The sequence below is a fragment of the Arachis stenosperma genome, chromosome 1 (genome assembly GCF_014773155.1).
Source record: "Arachis stenosperma cultivar V10309 chromosome 1, arast.V10309.gnm1.PFL2, whole genome shotgun sequence".
Lineage (NCBI taxonomy): Eukaryota > Viridiplantae > Streptophyta > Magnoliopsida > Fabales > Fabaceae > Arachis > Arachis stenosperma.
Genome location: NC_080377.1, coordinates 127,060,613 through 127,077,974, shown reverse-complemented (window position 1 = coordinate 127,077,974; position 17,362 = coordinate 127,060,613). Strand labels below are relative to the sequence as shown.

The 17,362-nt window shown below is 35.4% G+C and overlaps 3 protein-coding genes and 1 long non-coding RNA gene across 11 annotated transcripts; 1 reads left to right on the top strand and 3 right to left on the bottom strand.

The window, feature by feature from the left end:
* Positions 1 to 310: 310 nt before the first annotated feature.
* LOC130971923 (uncharacterized) lies at positions 311 to 4,089 on the bottom strand. 8 transcript variants are annotated; one of them, XR_009083147.1, is made up of 9 exons: positions 3,833 to 4,030; positions 3,666 to 3,721; positions 3,483 to 3,558; positions 2,482 to 2,831; positions 1,923 to 1,991; positions 1,742 to 1,844; positions 1,504 to 1,620; positions 1,278 to 1,336; positions 311 to 968 (listed from the first exon to the last, which is right to left on the bottom strand). It is a non-coding gene; the product is annotated as an uncharacterized LOC130971923 (long non-coding RNA). The 8 variants fall into 8 exon arrangements; XR_009083171.1 differs by adding an exon at positions 4,040 to 4,089 and having other exon boundaries at positions 311 to 1,620; positions 3,666 to 3,740; positions 3,833 to 3,946; XR_009083135.1 differs by adding an exon at positions 4,040 to 4,089 and having other exon boundaries at positions 311 to 1,620; positions 3,833 to 3,946.
* An 865-nt stretch (positions 4,090 to 4,954) lies between these two features.
* On the top strand, positions 4,955 to 9,411 carry LOC130934408 (2-C-methyl-D-erythritol 4-phosphate cytidylyltransferase, chloroplastic). The gene is made up of 13 exons (XM_057863989.1): positions 4,955 to 5,135; positions 5,261 to 5,413; positions 5,493 to 5,584; positions 5,664 to 5,735; positions 5,819 to 5,874; positions 6,107 to 6,186; positions 6,271 to 6,354; positions 6,543 to 6,619; positions 7,035 to 7,103; positions 7,556 to 7,624; positions 7,723 to 7,769; positions 8,093 to 8,183; positions 8,292 to 9,411. The coding sequence occupies exons 1-13, from the start codon at positions 4,955 to 4,957 to the stop codon at positions 8,361 to 8,363; spliced, it is 1,143 nt and encodes a 380-aa protein (XP_057719972.1). The 3' UTR covers positions 8,364 to 9,411.
* Positions 9,412 to 9,700: 289 nt separating this feature from the next.
* LOC130934402 (CBL-interacting serine/threonine-protein kinase 20-like) lies at positions 9,701 to 11,074 on the bottom strand. The gene has a single exon (XM_057863980.1). It carries the CDS (start codon positions 11,072 to 11,074, stop codon positions 9,701 to 9,703), a length of 1,374 nt encoding a protein of 457 aa, XP_057719963.1.
* Positions 11,075 to 12,488: 1,414 nt separating this feature from the next.
* On the bottom strand, positions 12,489 to 16,513 carry LOC130971907 (PHD finger protein Alfin1). Its single transcript, XM_057897142.1, has 5 exons — positions 15,920 to 16,513; positions 15,801 to 15,833; positions 14,387 to 14,615; positions 13,065 to 13,194; positions 12,489 to 12,967 (listed from the first exon to the last, which is right to left on the bottom strand). The coding sequence occupies exons 1-5, from the start codon at positions 16,014 to 16,016 to the stop codon at positions 12,695 to 12,697; spliced, it is 762 nt and encodes a 253-aa protein (XP_057753125.1). The 5' UTR covers positions 16,017 to 16,513; the 3' UTR covers positions 12,489 to 12,694.
* Between the last annotated feature and the right edge of the window lie 849 nt (positions 16,514 to 17,362).

Genomic DNA, 17,362 nt, shown 5'->3' with positions numbered 1-17,362 from the left:
TTGTTTGAAAAATTTAGTTTAAAAATTTGATTTGAGTCATATTTATAATATTATCGATTGAATACATTATTGATTTTATTAAGAAAACAAGAAAATAATAAGAATGATGATAAAGTTAAAATAATCTTCCGTCCGGGTTATAAAAATTCAAATCAAGTTTCTAAATGATTGAAGGAAAATAATGATGTTATTTTTAATTTTTTTAATGTCATCCCTGACATGATTTTTTTAACATTATCAAAATAGGTCATGTTCCTAAACAAAATAAGCTAATGTAGTGGTCAGTTTTAAACAAAGTACTATAGAGGGGTTCTATGAGTCTATTCTTTCAAAGATGATCATTGCTACAAAATATAATGATACATACATATGGAGTAAAGAAATTTACAAGTCTCATTCATATATGATAATGTACTACTCTGTACAGAGCCCCAAACTAAAACAAACGATAGGGAAGCAAAAAGTTAAGAACAATAAGTGGAAACCTAAAATATGATGGGTGACTTTATCAACATTTTCTTCTAACACATATTTCACATAACCAAACCATTATCTCCAGCACAAGCAACATAGTTTAGTGTAGTCAGTTCTATTCAAAATCTATTATTTGTTGTACAACGGATTTCAGCTTCAAAAGGCATTTGAGTAGTCAAAGGTGAATTCCCCATGTAAGCACATCTGGTTCTGCATGTAGACATAAACATTTAAGTTCCGATTCACTTGCCCCTGGCCACGTATCTGCGAAAATGGAAATCCATTTTGCATATCTTGCAAGTCATGACTGACAGGGCCGTTTCGGTTCAGGCTGATGTTCCGACTTCTGACCTATCCACGTTATCACATCTTCTAACAAACTGGTCAAGAGTTCTCTGCCTTGAAGGGCTATGCTCAATAGTAGTATGCTTTGCAGGGCTACTCAATGGCTGATTATTTGGCACAACTAAGGTGTTCTCATGGCCATCTAACATCTGATTTTTCAATAACTAAAATTCAGAATGGTTTCTCAAAAACATCAAAAAGTAGCTCTCAAATGCTACTTGAGTATAAATCTTGACAAAATATGAATATAAACCAGAATGGAAACCTTGAAGCTAAGCATTAGTACATTTTGCATTACATATGATAGTTCAAGAAGATGTAGAAATGTACCTGCCCCAAATTATCCAGTTTGAATTGCACCACATCCGTATGATGTAAAAATTTATATCATCAATGCATAATAAATGTTATCAATGCTATACCAAACAGCGAAAGACTGCAGAAATAACAGAACCTACCATATGATGTCGTGAACCGTATCATTTGCCAACAATTAGTATATATTTACTGATGAGACCTGGAAACAAGAACTAACTAGTAAAAAAAATAGCAGAGCACATGTTGTCTTTGCTACTCAAAAATTTAGATGTGAGAGTTCTTTTCATTTGAGATTATCTGTTTTCTTAATGTTGTCATGCAACTAGTAACAACTCTCTCCTTTCTACTTAGTGAGTGTGAGAATACCAGGCCAATTCTATGAGCACAATCTTTGACCTGAATCAGGTCACCTGGAGTCCAGGATTGTTCTGCAAAGCTTGCAGCAGTTAAAGTTAATCCAACTCCCCCAGCTTTAATGGATGGCTGCATGATAACGTGTCACATGAAATCATTATCTCAAGCACAAATACTAACCCATACAACAGAAAAGATGCTTATAACGGAAACACATGGAAGAAATGCACAACGAAAAATACCACCATACCACAGCCGCTTTGATATAATCCTTTTCCTAAAAATCTAACCAATTGTTGCCTTCAAGCACCGGGTGTACCTCCATCAATTCGGATGCAACCCCCTTTTTTCTTCTGGAAAATTTCAACAGTTTTTTAAGTGTCTATAATTTCCAATATAAAAAAAAATGAGTAAAATTGAAATGGTCTTACAAGAAGGCACTCATGTATCGCATCTATCATTGGCTGATGGTGCGCAAATATAAGAAACTTGCAACCAGCCTGCAGTGATCACAACATATTACACGTGATAACCACCACTAGCCCATATGAAATAGAAAGATTCAAATTAAGCATACACAATGTAAGAATTAATATAGTCTAGTTAACAGTTCGTGTTTGTTTTGGTCACCACTCAGACCAGCCAACGTTGACACCAATAATAATTGTGGCATACGTATTAAAATGTCATATGCTGACATTTTCACTACACTGTTCGGCCAATTTAATTCATTCAACTTATGATCCTACATTAAGGGGCACCGACTGCAATAAAAGCAATAAGAAAAGACCAATTTAACCAACATTGAACATATTTTAAACTATTGGATGACAGAAAACCATGCATCATGCAAGCACACCAATCAAAGGAGATGGGTGAGAAACTAGAGAAGTTGAGACCCTAACTTGACTTTCTTATAGTACATACAGCTGCAGTCACTAATTCTTTATTGACATTTTATTGCTTTGAAGCAGTGGAGGGGAGCAATACCTCAATGACAGCTCTGAGATATTCAAGAACAGCAGGAATCTTGTCATCTGCGGAATTAGTATATATCTAGAATCGAATATATCATGATTTAGTTTTGATCATATACCAGTCAAAATGATTTAAACTACTCCAATATTGGCCAAGGCCTGAGAAAATGTTGCAGTAAAAACTATAGACCTATCATAGTTCTAGGTAATAAGAAAATCTTCCAAACAAATTGTACAAGTCAAGATTATGTTCAGGGCTTCTTCCATGCAAACCTTGCTAATCAGATTCTTTTGAGTAAATTTAAGAGATTCAGACTCATCTTTTGATTTGGAAGACTTACTTTTGGCTTTTACCACTTCCAACTGCAGTATAAAAAAAAGAAACCAATATTGATTAGATTTTATCACCTCAACGCAACCAAAGATGGAGAGCACATATTACCATTTCCAAGTCAAATAACCTAATTTTAGAAGGAAAACTTACCACAATCTTACCAATAAAAATTGGTGAGCAAATTTTCGAACCATTTTCAAAGTGAAAGTTTTCGTAAAATACTCATAATCTAAACAACAATCACATAGTTCAAATAAATGAAATCCACAATTCACTTTCTTGAATATCAATAGCCGTTAAAATGTAAATAGAAAATAATTTTATATGCCCAAAATAAGCATGTTGTCAAGACATACAAGAATTCTGTTCCATAACTAGCTCAAACATAAATAACCAGAATTGCATGATGCTATACTAGTCTCGAGATATAGATGCAAAACAAAAATATGGATGGAATAATGCCAAAGTGACAAAGCACAAGGACCATCAACATGGAAAAATATGTACTGCGAAACAAAAATTTACTTTGCTATAACAGCTACTATATGGATGGAATCCCAAACTCTTGACCAGCTTCCCCCCAAAGAAATTATATAAGCCAAGCTCAATTCTCATTAAGATATAAAATAATAACATCAGTTTCCCAATTAAAAAGAAAATGAAAATACAAGAATTATTACCTAAACTTTATAATTAGATATTTTTCCTAGAACCTTCTCTGCTTCTGACAAGGAAGAAAGCAGGAACATCCATAACCTACAGACTCAAAAATTTTCAAATAACTAAGCCCTCAAAACAGCCAATCCAGAAAACCGTGCTAGGATGAACACACGCACTTATTGCTGGAGGAGAGACAGAGATACCTTTCTTTTGCATTCCAAGAAGATCTAGGGATTCTCCGAAAAGCAGAAATTATTACCTGCCATGTGAAACATAGCCTATAAAGCATGAGTATGCAGGAACTTGTTCAAGTCCAAAGACATAGCCCCTAATTGTGGAAAATTCAAAATTTTCAATAGAAATATAATACTCTTGATGAAGTTAGCATGTGAATCCTGGTCATATTGGAATTTCGCTGCAACATGCCCGATGGAATGAAGAAAAAGTTTGACAGAAAACTTCGGCAGTTCTTTAGAAGGCTCATCTGGTTACATATAAAGCCAAAATCAAAGCAAGTGTTAATAGATCAACTAGTGATATTTCAAAAACCAGAAGAAATTACATCTAAGTTTATAACCTTTTTTTTTTCTTTGTGATGGAAGATAAATAGAATTAGAGACAAGTAATACAGCCATAAACAATTGTTCGTTCCGATTTTTATTTATGAAAACTTTTTTTTTAAAAAAAATTAGGGGTGAGCACAGATCTGTTTGGTTTGGGTTTATGGTAAAATTAGAATCGAACTGATCAAAATGTAATTGAATCGGTTTGGATTGAATTTGTATATTTTTTGTACATGTATTCGAATCAAATCAAATCGATTAAGAACGGATTGGTTCGATTCGGATAATTGGGTATTCGGTGACTTTAAAATTCATAAAAAAATCAACAAGTATAATAAGCATGTAACATCAATAGAAATAATCCAAATATGTTAAACACCAAATATATTAAAAACTAAACTTATTAAAATCCAAACATATTAATAATGAATAATCAATATCTAATGAAAAAGTCATATATATTTTTTTATTTTTTTATTTAATTAATATATGATCGGGTTCGCAGATTGGTTCGGGTTTCGCACCCCCAAAATCGATATCCGAATCAATCACTAACAAAAGTCATCAATTTAGTTTGGATTGGACTTGATTACTCGTTAATTACAGAACCAATTTAATCAGTTCAATCAGACGGATAATTAAGTACCCGCTACCATGCTCGCCCTAGAAAAGATGGTGAATCCGATTTTATATTTTCAATTTTTTTTACTTTTTAAAAGTAGAAATTAGCGTATTCGATTTGATCAAATTAAAAAATTTAGACGTCTGATTTGTTCCTTTCTTCAAATTACCAACATAAAAATTACTTTCCGCCTAATTCAACACAAGAAACCAACTTGGACCAAATTGATCCTACCATAATTGACTTGTACAGGTAATATGGGTCCCACAGTGCACCAATCAGCTTCATCCAACTCAGTTCATCGCCTATGAAAAATAAAGTTTCTTTGGCCAAAAATGAAATTACCAAAAAAAAATCCACCGTGTTACTAGTAGTCGTCTACTCTGCATCCTGTCTGAGTCTCTCGGTCTCTCCGCTGTCTTCTGCTGTCGCCGGAGCTCATCGGTGCGGCTCGCTGCTGTTCTGGTTCTGCCATTGCGTCATTTCAGGTAGGCCTCCTCTCAACTTCAATTCATTGCTATTCAACTTGAATTGCTCATGGTTGTTCTGCTTTTGCTATGATATCATATATATATACTGTTAAGTATTAAGTATTGAATTGTTTGTGGACCAGGCGAGGCAGTTATTGTTTTGAGAATTGAGATGGCGGTGGTTCAGTTTCAAGCTACTATGTGTCTGAATCGTCCCCTTGGCTGTTCTGATGGGCGTCTATGTTTTGCAAGACCTCGTCATTTCCTTCCCCAGAGGTCCTCCTTCCCAAATGCAGGCAAGTAAAAAGTCAACGCCTTTTCAATTTTCTTTCCTTGCCATTTGCCAATCAACTCATTGTTTCTTTGTGTTGTCAGCGCTTCAAATTTCCACTTCAAGGATAAATGCTTCCATTGCTAAATCAACCGTTACTCTCTGCTCTACCCAATCCCAATCCCAAACTTCCCAAGTAAGCTACTTACAAATCCTTACAATTTCATATCATATCATATCAATCCTTCAAATTCTCTCTGTCTGTTGTTGTGCAGGAGTCGTCTATTGTTAAAGAAAAAAGTGTCTCTGTTGTCCTACTCGCTGGAGGCCAGGGGAAGAGGATGGGTGTCAGTTTTCTTTCCTCTTGTTATGTATTTCAAACAATTTCCTCTCACACTCACCCATTCATCTTTCTTATGGATCCAAATAGGCTAGCATGCCCAAGCAGTATCTTCCACTTCTAGGTCAACCAATTGCACTCTATAGGTAACATCTCAGTTATAATATAGTATCGAAACTTATCCTAATCTTAATGTTGGACCACCTATTGATGTTCAGTATGATATTATTGATGCTAAGACCATGATTTCAAGAGACATAATTGGCACTCTGTTGATTTTGTTTGGCCTTTGTATCCTCTTATGCTTTATAGTCTGTTTCATTCATTCATTTATTCATTTACAATATGACTTGATATATATATGTCAATCCTTTGTAGTTTCTACACTTTCTCACGCATGGTTGAAGTGAAAGAAATCATTGTCGTTTGTGATCCTTCATACAAGGACATTTTTGAAGGTTTCTTCCCTTCCTCCTTAGCTTAAGTTCTGTAAACCATATATTTGTGTCTTGGTTACTAATAATTCTTTTCTTTTCCCTCAGATGCGAAAGTGAATGACAAAGTAGAACTTAAATTTGCACTTCCTGGAAAAGAAAGACAGGATTCTGTCTACAATGGGCTGCAGGAATGTGCAGTTTATTTTTCATTCTTCTGTTTTATTTATTTAAGGGGGGAGAGTGGGTTTAAATATTAATGATTATAATTTTCACCCTATCATGGTTTATTTCTTAGCTTTTCTTTCCAAAGAATGATAAGTAGGTCGGAGTGGAATACTAAAATTCTTAATATCTAGATATCCTTTTCCTTTTGCAGGCTGTTGATTCAAACTCGCAGCTTGTTTGCATTCATGATTCTGCAAGACCTCTGGTGTTATCAGAAGATGTGAAAAAGGTTTAGGCTGAATAAGTGTCTCTTGCACAAGATACTGCGTAAATTGCTTTTGATTTCTCTTAAAAGTATCAATTCATATAGTTAGATTAGTCTTATGAGAGTGAGATAATGAAAGAATCCCTCTCTAATAGACAACAGTAATACAGTCTGGAAAAAAGTCGACCATATTTTTATATTAATTGTTACTGTCAGAGGTTGACATGAAATAGAGCTAGAAAGCTGTGTGCTTTACTGTTTTCACTGTTAAGGCTCTTCTTCTGTAAAAATTAAATGACCTTGTTATGGGAGAGTTCTACTAAAAATGCTTGTGTTACATGGTGACATGTCTCTGCTGAGTTTGGTGCTATGTCTGTTTACAATTTAACTTAAAGGAATGCATAGACTACTCAGTACTCACTTGTAATGTGTTTTTTAGGTCCTTAAAGATGGATTGTTGAATGGGGCTGCCGTTCTTGGTGTCCCTGTGAAGGCCACAATCAAAGAGGTATTTTTTGTTGTTATTTTTTAGCAACTCAGTTTCCACAGTCATGTTTCATGTTACTTTTTGGGTCCATTTTTTTTTTATTTTCTTTTTAATTTTTTTTTAAAAAGCAAATCCTGATGGATAATTCACAAGCTTAATATTTAGTTTGCTACATTAAAATAAATTTGGTGCAAGTTGAAGTTAAGTTATTAGTGAGAGATTGAATTCAGTTATTTGTTCCCCTCAGTATTTTTTAAATGCTGCACTACTATGACATGTTTTTAGCCTCAGCTAACTGTTTATTTATACTTAATAGAAGCAGCATTATCTACAAGAAAGTGTGCATAACCGAATTTCTTCCAATTTATATTAATTTGTTTCATTATGTGATTAGGTACATAGTGCATCTATTATATTTCCTCCTCTAAAATGAATTTGGAAATACTGACGTTTGTCTGTGAATCCTTGTGCAGGCAAACAATGAATCATTTGTAATTCGAACACTGGACAGAAAAACGCTATGGGAGATGCAGACCCCTCAGGTAAAAATTGTAAACAATAATATACTGTACTTCTATTTGGAAAAAAAGTTAAGAATTGGGTAGTAGTTAATTGGTTTGATTGTTATCCATTTTTACAGATAATCAAGCCCGAGTTACTAAAGAAAGGATTTGAGCTTGTAAATAGGTAGTTTTTCATTCTTGTGCTTTATATAGTTAGTTAGTACTTGCAAACATCAGGATATGTTTGGTATGGGAGTACAACTAGGGGTAAAACTTGCTTAATGAAATGCATTTGTAAAATTAGTAAATTATAGGAGAAGATTCATGAAATTCTACCCCTTATCTATACCCACACCAAATACACCCTAAAATGTACAGTTATTAAGAAAGGAAAAGGAAAATATACTGTCATCCTATAACATGGTTTGGTAGTTGATAAGAATCATGGCTGTATATAATAGAATCTTCTAACTGGTATGATTGTGCACCACGCCACCTTGTCTACAGGGAAGGTCTTGAGGTAACAGATGATGTATCCATTGTAGAACACTTGAAACATCCTGTTTATATCACCCAAGGATCTTATACCAATATCAAGGTAGGCATTCAGTCAAACTTGTCTCGTAATTTTATGACGTTGTTAGCATTGAAGAATGAACTACAAAATGCATGAACTAATATGTAATTGGGAACTGTTGTTTTACAGGTGACAACGCCTGACGATTTGATATTAGCTGAGAGAATATTGAATTTACACTCTGCAGAAAAGTCCTCTTAAAAAGTTTTTGCCATCTGAGGAAAAATCATTCTCAAATGTATGTTGCTGAATTAGAATGCTTTTGGTCCTCCTGCAAGCAAAGAGAAATGTTGAACCGGCTTTGATTAGGCAAATTCTTTTTTAATCTGATACCAACTTCATCGTCACCCAATTAATAAAGCACTCATGAGGGCATGACTCATGATCCAAAATGCAAAGGATTAAAGTTTATTTGTTTATTTATATTTTTATCTTCCAATAAATTGCTTGATTAAATAAAATCAATTTCCCAAGTTTTAGAAGCTTTTCATTACAAGAGGATGATAATTAACATTTCTCTAACTGTTAGTGTAGTTGTTGTATTATGACTTGGAGATATCAATATTCATATATCATTTCATTCTTAGCTAAGTGGGAATACCACTGTACTAGCTTCCTAGTTCCTATTACTCTACACAATAAATTAGGCACCAGTGATGGTGACAGCTTGACAAAAGTCTTGTATACCCTCATTGGCCTCATATCTGTGTCTATCTAGTGAGATTGTAAATTAAGCATGTGATTTAGATACCCTCCTAACTAACTTTATTACTAATAGTATGGTATCCTACCAATAACGAGGATGGTTAGTGAGTTTAATTTCGACATTGGAAACATGGAGGAGTTGCAATTGGCATGTAGCATTTATATAACTGAATTAATTGTTTTACAATGGCAGATAAGATCAGATCAGATTCACATACCGGGTAGAAATGGAAGTGGTTGGTTTGTATTTGCCATATATTCCTTGAACAGTCAGTAACAATAGATGCCAGAATTTCGTGCTTATTATACATGTGAGTATAAAATCAATGAGCAAGGTTAAATTTCTTTGTTGCTAGCCTTGAAGTTGTTTATATTTGTAACAATACCTGCAAGGATCATTACACTTAAGTCTCTTAGAATGTCAGGGAAGCAGGGATTCAACTCTAAATTACTTGGTCCAATAGGCCATTGACATTTAGTATTGATACAAGTCAAAAGCTAAAATCCTTAGGTAAAGTGGTGTCTTATGATATCACCAAACTTGTTCAAAGGTACAATCATATCAGCTGAATAGAACTAATAAGTAATAACCACTAACATAAGAGTATTTTAAATAATGCTGGAAAAAGTTTAAATCGTCTCTCAAAACTTTGTTTCTTATATTTTGTGTATTAGACTTTATAGAGGGAAAAGTAATTTATGAAAGGGAGAACATTGAAAGGAAAAAAAAAAAAAAAGAAACAACTATGTAGTGAATTGACATTTGGATTAGAATGCATGGAAGCACCTTGAATCCAAGTAGAGTGCTATATGCTATTATAATTATTAATTGGTTATTGGTGGTTGTGACATCCTTGCCAAGCCAAAACAATTTCATCAAGGAAAGGCTTAAGATGGTGCTCCAAGAATGTGGTGTATTCCAATGTGTCCCCAAGTACCTTGTTGATCTCAACAACATGAAAGGAGTCTGTAACTTGAAAAATTTCTGTATCTATGCTGAGTTGGCTGGTTCCCTTTGTGTTTCTTTTTTCCAACCTAACAACTCCATTATTCCTCATCACCTTAAAACTATTATCCATCTGTCCTATCTCCTCCAGCTTTGATGCAATCACTGCCGGTGGCATTCTTGTTATAAACATTGCATGTTGTTTCTGAGTGTTATCTTTCTCAAACAAGCCAGAGAGATCAAACCCTGAGGAAAGTGCTATGATATCAAACGCATTGAAGCGATACAGCTTCATGGGAACTACTACGTCTTCATCGTCTTCTCCTGAGTAGGAGAAGGAGGAGGAGGAGGAGTAGGTAAATGCAAATGCAGCCTCAACATCGGAGCTACAGTCATCACCACCCCATCTTGGGGACAAAGGTGGGAGATGGGATAATGCATTGTGCTCATACCCCTTTTGGAACCATCTACTCTCCATGATTCTGGGAATAGTAACTCTGGTTATTGGATTAGGATCAAGAATCCTGTAGAGAAGCCTTTTAGCATCAACAGGGAACCATTGAGGGCACTTGAAATCTGCTTTGGCAATCTTTCTATACATTTCAATGAGATTCTTATCCCGGAAAGGAAGATATCCAGCCAACAGAACATAAAGAATCACGCCACAAGACCAAATATCTGCCTTGGCTCCGTCGTAGCCTTTCTTCCTAATCACCTCTGGAGCCACATAGGCCGGAGTTCCACAAGTTGTGTGAAGAAGGCCGTCACTCTTTCTGCTCTCCGTCAAGGCGCTCAAGCCGAAGTCTGTGACCTTGAGGTTCCCATTTTCGTCCAAGAGAAGGTTCTCCGGCTTGAGGTCGCGGTGATACACTCCTCTGCTGTGGCAAAGATCAATGGCATCCATCAATTGCTGGAAATATTTTCTGGCTAGGTCTTCTTTCAACCTCCCTAGGGACACCTTGTCAAAAAGCTCACCACCTTTGACATATTCCATCACAAAGTATATCTTGGTCTTGCTTGCCATCACCTCGTAGAGATGCACAATGTTGGGGTGCCTCACGAGCCGCATCACCGAGATTTCACGCTTGATTTGCTCAGCCATGCCAAACTTCATCACCATATCCTTGTTAAGGACTTTGATGGCAACACTCTGCCCGGTCTTGAGGTTCCTTGCATGGTAAACTTTTGCAAAGTTTCCTTGCCCAAGCATACGCCCCACCTCATACCTTTTCATCAGAATGGTTCCTCCTCTGTCCTCCATTTTCTATTGGACAAAAGGAACCATGCATAAGAGAAAAGGAAATTGTTCAAGGAGGGATAACATGACATGCCCGCATGCCATTTGGAATTGGCAAGGGTTGGGGTTGAGGTTCAGATTGAGCCTCGTAACGCATATAAATTTCCCCCTTTTTGCGGAGGAATCAAGATTCCAATGAGTGGAGATCTTGTGTAAAAATAGTGATGCTAAGATTGACATGATTAAGCATCTCGAAATCGGATACCCTTCACTTCTTTCTTATCCCTTTTGTTGACTCCGTCTCTAAATATAGCAAAATAAATTAGGATACGGCTATTATAGTTTATTGCTTGTCATATGATGCTGCCATCCTATGCATGCAGTTTTGAGACATGACACAATTTATTAATTTAGTAAAAGAGATCTCAGACTTGACTTTAGCATAGTTGCTCAATCAGCATAACGTATTAAGAGGGAGTTTGGAACAAAAGCTACTCACAGCACATTGGTTTCAGATTGATTGCACCTCTATGCGAAACTGTTTCTTACTGGCGTTCATCGCAGCCTATGGATCCATGTTAATAGGCGAATGGTCAGAGATTCAAAAACCAACCCACCTCCGTTTATCATATTAAACAAAGTGGCCTCCTAACTCAACCTCTCTCTCTATTAGTCTATTCCATGTCCTTTATATAATAAGCTCTAAATTAATAAAAAAGAAAAAAAAACGAAATTATTAATGTGCTCTTTGATTCATCCATCTGTTTCATTTCTATCTTTTTCCTCCCATCCCAAGTGCATCTCCTAAAGGCTGTTAAGAGCATAGTGGAGTTCTCCTTTAGATAAATAAATTATAATATATATATTTTTTTTAATGGAAAGGAAAAGAAGGCTGCCACAGAAAGAGTTAACAAGCATATACGTCCTCAAGTAAACAGACTCTGATCACAATTTCCACCAATATTTTGTCTAAACTAGAAAACTAAAGTACTAAAACGGGGGTGAAGGGTAACTGAACAATTTCCCCATCATGCCAACGCAAAAGAACACTCTAGAAATGGTTCCCCATAACTAGTTGAATCAAAGCATGCCAAATGCAAGTGCAGGTGCCACCAGTTGGAATCTCCATGCTTCAGTTCCCGAAGGACTTCTTCAAGATCCTGCTAGAAAGAACCCTCACTTTTGGGGAAGAAAAGTGTTACGAAGGTGAAAAAAAAATGGTTAGTACGCTACCTTGTTTTTCCCTTCTAAACCATGCTAGACTAGCAATAAATACTCAAATGGAGTGCACCTTGGATCCCATATACAGGGATAGCTTGGCCAAGAGCCTGTTCGAGTAGCACAGTCATTTTGGGGACTACTTATCCTGGGATCCAATCCCACTTTGGTTGCTTTACCACTTCGGCACCCACAAATATAAATGAAATATTCATTAAAATAAAAACAAGAAACTGCAGAACATATATAATATAACATCTTCTGTTGTCAATGACTACTAAAAGCCACAATTCCGAAGTAGATTAGACAGTAGGAATGAACACTAGCAAAACTTCAAATTCTGTCTGCTTAGTAATTCAAGTGCATGAACTAGAAAAGGCAACAATATTTTCACTTTCTAAACACTGGTCCAAATTTTGTGAATTCTCAAACTCTAGCCCTCTTGTTACTGCAACTTGGGCACTTGTATTGCTTGATGTGCTCAGCCTTGGCGGGAGTAATTTTAACACATTTGCCATGGAACCATCTCTCGCACATATCACAACAAATCCAGAATTCATCATTCCCATAATTATCGCCACAGGCACCACATGTCGCACCTTGTTCATCGTCATCTTCTTCCTCTTCTCCACTATCATCCTCTTCTTTCGGTGGTGCAGACATCTTCACTCCTTTGGCCTGATTCTCAGATTGACGGGACTGTTAGAAAAGCATCATTCAACAGGAAGACCTTAGTGACTTTTTCAGGCGGGCAGTGAAAAAAAATATTTAGAACACTAAATTGAAATTTACATACCATCTTTCCACTTGATTTGCTTTTGTTACCATTGTTGTGAGCAGCTGGTTGATCCTTTGATTGCTTGGCACTTCCTGTAACAATTTCAAAGATAGTTGGCAGATCATTGATCATCTGGAAAAGCCTTTTCCTGAAAATATCCATTTGAACCACAATTATAAGAGAATATCCTCCTATCTGTAATATTATTTTCAAATGTCGGAACAACATTTAGTGAACTCTACAAAACTGTATGGAAATAGCCATTTTTACATTCTCTTAACCAAAATTATCAGCATACTTTACCACCTAATCCTTCAGTATTGTATTTGATCAGACTAATGTTTTTCTACTCATTTTAGATATTCAGTTGACTCATCATCAGTTACACAGTAAAAACTAAAAAGGGATTCAATGGGTGTGATTCAGATATACCCAAGATAAATGAACTGCAACCTAACTTTCCAAGACACATATAAATAAGATTGCAAGCATAAAAGATGAGTTTCACTGGCTAATGAACAATAGTATTCATTTGATTCCTCATTTTATAAGGGTCAGAACATATATACAGAGATTCATATTCAAACAAGAAAATAATGAAAGTTAGTTCTCAGGAAATAACCAATTGTATGAGACCAAACTCCAAAGCTTTCAAGCTTCATGATGAATGAGTTCAGAAGCTCATAAAATTCCGAGTTCCATGACATGACACAGAAAAACATAAAACAGTAAGTGGAAGAAAATTAGAGCATAAGAGCAGCAAGACCAACTCGGACAAAAACATAAAAGAAATTGTTTCAGATCCATTACAAATTATACAAGTCACTGTTATGTGTTATAAACGAAGAATTACCACCACCACCACCAAACCATACACCACAAAATTTTTAAAATCCCTATAGTATGAGGAAAGAAAATAAATTAGCAAAACAGGGCACACAACATAGATATTATTTGATCATATAATTCCTCAAAGTAAACTCAATAAAAGGGATATTATCCCTAATTGATTCTTTTCATATCAATTTGGTCCGTAAAAGGACTTCAGGATGTCTAAGTTGCAGAATGATGTAACCACCCAGTGTAAATAGCTAAAATTACATGAACAAGAACACAAATTTAATGTTACACAGACACACACAAAATGTAGATTAGCTCATATTATATATTCTAAAATATTGCATTTGCAGTATGTTCTTCCTGCAGAGGTTGAAGACTAATTAATCAAAATACACATAAATATGGGCACAGGGAAACTTCACTTCTCATATGGTTCAGTTTTCAAGTAAAACAGCAGAATTACAACTGTACCATCTGTGAGCACACTGTGAACTGCTTACCTTTCATTCTTGCCAAATCCAAAGCGAGCACCAAAATAGAAAGCAACAGCAAGCAGCCATGAGTCACTGTGAACTGCAACTAGTGATAACCAATCCTTCTCTTGCATGCCATCTCTGGCAAAGTTGATACCTAATGCTGGCTCAGGAAGTTCAGGAGGCACTTCCTCAACAGGCAAATTCACTTCCCACGTTTCATTCGGAAATCCATATAGACACAAATTCTCCTTGTCTATAACAAAGCAACATAATGTTAAGAAAAACACACATTGCATATAATAAATATTTTTTGGTACATATGTAATGTTAATGTAATCGTTATTCTAGGTTCTACCTTCCTAATTGAGAAAATTGGACAACATATAGAACAGATTTATCTTTTTAACATTAGAAAATTTTAGTTTGCATTGTATGTATGCCATTTTGACATGGTTTCAAAGATCTGTTAAAATTAATGACTTTGTTCTCAAACTTGCAGTACCCTGTTCTTATTTTCAATCTTTAGTTGGTTCCCTACTAACGTCCAACATATAAGAGTCATAAAAAACTGACAATGGGGACCCTGTCAAGTTTCATGGGACAGATATCCAATCATTTGACATGAAAAGTGAATTAGTGATTACTTAAACACCATTGGACGCATCAAAATTTACTCATCATTGATTGGACATTCATGCATGAGTGTCAACACTTATGAGATTTAATGGCCCATTATATATCTGATCTGCGAGGATGAAGATTAATAGGTGTGCATAGACACACAAAAATAAAAAAGAGAACAGGTCCCTCTCTCCTTCACATTCATGCATAAACCATTCAATGCATGCATAGTCCAGTGTGTTCATACAACATGCACAAGATGAACAAGCATTCAGGCAGAATGATCAAGGTAATCTAATTCTCAAATTTGTTTGAAACATAGTACTTTTTTTACTTTTAACTTTCCCGACAAGTTTTTTTACCCCCTCCTCTTTGGCCCCTTAAGAGAAATTACCTAGCCCTACTATTTCATGAAGTGCACATGAATACGCAGTTCTTCATGGATAATAAACAGGAATATAAACAGTGCACATAAATATGCAATGCACAAGCGGCTAGCACATATGCAGTATAAGACAGGAAAATACCCCTATTCAGCTCTACCAGCAACAATCCTGAATGGTTTGAAAACGAATTATGGGTAGAGGGGGGAATCAAAAAGCGAAAACAAAGCACAGAATGCAACATAAACAAAGCGAGTAACGGTTCTTAAAACAACAAAATACAGTAGTTACAAGCCAGAAACCACAGAAGACGGCCTTCACTTGTGCTGTTCAAAGAACACTAAAAGTTGGCAAATTGAGAGGTGAAACTAGACAAAGTGTAGGAACTTATCAACATGAGAAAAAGAAAATAAGAAGGCATGAAAACAACCCACCAGGATCGCACTGCTGGTAGAACTTATCAACATCTGCAACAACAAAACAGAAAACCCCAAATTAACAATACAGTGAAACACACAATTCAATTATTTGAAAGAAGAGGAAGAAGAAGCACCAGTGGTTAGGGCTTTGATCAATCCAGCTCGCCTGCCCTTAAAGTCGCTGAAAACCTCCTCAACAGTTCTGGGTAGTGGGTGCGGTATCCCTTCCATTTTCTTCACAGCTCAACAAAAAACTAGGGATTATAATTGAATTATGTGGTACCAATTCACAAATACGGAGCTCCACCTCGATAATCCGAAATAGAGGAGAGCACGATTGCGGATTAAATAGGGTTTTTGTTGTTTAGGGTTGGGTTGGAGAGTGCGTGGCAAGGCTAGGGTTTTGTGCTTCTTTTGTCTTTGTGTGTGGTGTTTTCCCCCCTTTTTGCTAATGCTACCCTTACCCTCTCCTCTTCAATCTTCTTAAAACAGATTAAATTTAGAAATAAAAAGAGGTCGTGATTATCCAAATTAATTATTAGGGGGAAGCATAGATAGAACAATAGTGACTGAAATGGAAGAAAAGCATAAACATTGCAGACGCTGAGCCTTATATAATCTATGTGCACTTTTTTTTTTCAATTTTTATTATTACTTATTTAGACTTAGAGAGAGAGAGGAGATTAAAAAGATGGGGTTGACAAGAAAAGGAAACCCGGGTCAGGTCAGGCTTCTGTGATGATATTACCTTTCCTTCCTCCTCTTCGTAATTTATTTCAATGGATTTTAAATTCGCCATTTTCCATCTACATAAAGAAGAAAATCTTTTGTCATTTTCATTTATTAGTTTTATCAATTTAATCATTCTTCCACATCTGTAATTATAACATTCTTCAATTTTAATCTGCAATTTATTAATAATAAAAAATCTAAAATTTAACTATTTATATTTACATATATATATATATATGAGAAATTCTCCACATACAAGCGTTTTTTTATACAAGTCTTTATAAGTCCACCTTCTTCTTTTTCTTGCGTACGTTTTTCTTCCTCTTCTTCTTCCTCTTCTTTTTCTTCTTTTTCTTCTTTTCTTTCGTTTCTTGCCTTCTCTAGGGGTGAGCACGGGTCGGTTTGGTTCGGGTTCAAGGTAAAATTAGAACCGAACCGATAAAAAAATAATTGGTTTGGTTTGGTTCGGATTTGCGTTTTTTTGTGCTTGTACCCGAACCAAACCAAACCGATTAAGAGCGGATTGGTTCGGTTCGGGTAGCGGGTACCCGATGACTTTGAAATTCATAAAAAAAAAAAACTAAATTGGCAAATTTTTATCTTAAAAATTCAAGAAATACAATAAACATATAACATCAACAAAAATAATGCAAACATATTAAATACGAAATACATTAAAAACTAAATTCATCAAAATCCAAACATATTAATAGTAAATAATCTTGTCTAATGAAAATATAAAAGTGCAATAGAAATATTAGAAGTTAAATACAAAAGTCTAGTGAATAATCTTTGAAAGAAGCTAAAATCAAAACACATTAAAATCTAAACATTAGTGAGATAGG

Bases quoted from the DNA above. Each gene is read 5' to 3' on its own strand.
- LOC130971907 (XM_057897142.1), bottom strand. From the start codon at position 16,016: ATGGAAGGGATACCGCACCCACTACCCAGAACTGTTGAGGAGGTTTTC. The intron at 15,834-15,919 runs GTGCTTCTTCTT...TTGTTGTTGCAG, and splicing joins GATCAAAGCCCTAACCACTG to ATGTTGATAAGTTCTACCAG. The intron at 13,195-14,386 runs GTAAGCAGTTCA...GGATATTTTCAG, and splicing joins GGATTTGGCAAGAATGAAAG to GAAAAGGCTTTTCCAGATGA.
- LOC130934408 (XM_057863989.1), top strand. From the start codon at position 4,955: ATGAAAAATAAAGTTTCTTTGGCCAAAAATGAAATTACCAAAAAAAAA. The intron at 5,585-5,663 runs GTAAGCTACTTA...GTTGTTGTGCAG, and splicing joins CCCAATCCCAAACTTCCCAA to GAGTCGTCTATTGTTAAAGA. The intron at 7,625-7,722 runs GTAAAAATTGTA...CCATTTTTACAG, and splicing joins GGGAGATGCAGACCCCTCAG to ATAATCAAGCCCGAGTTACT.
- LOC130934402 (XM_057863980.1), bottom strand. From the start codon at position 11,074: ATGGAGGACAGAGGAGGAACCATTCTGATGAAAAGGTATGAGGTGGGG.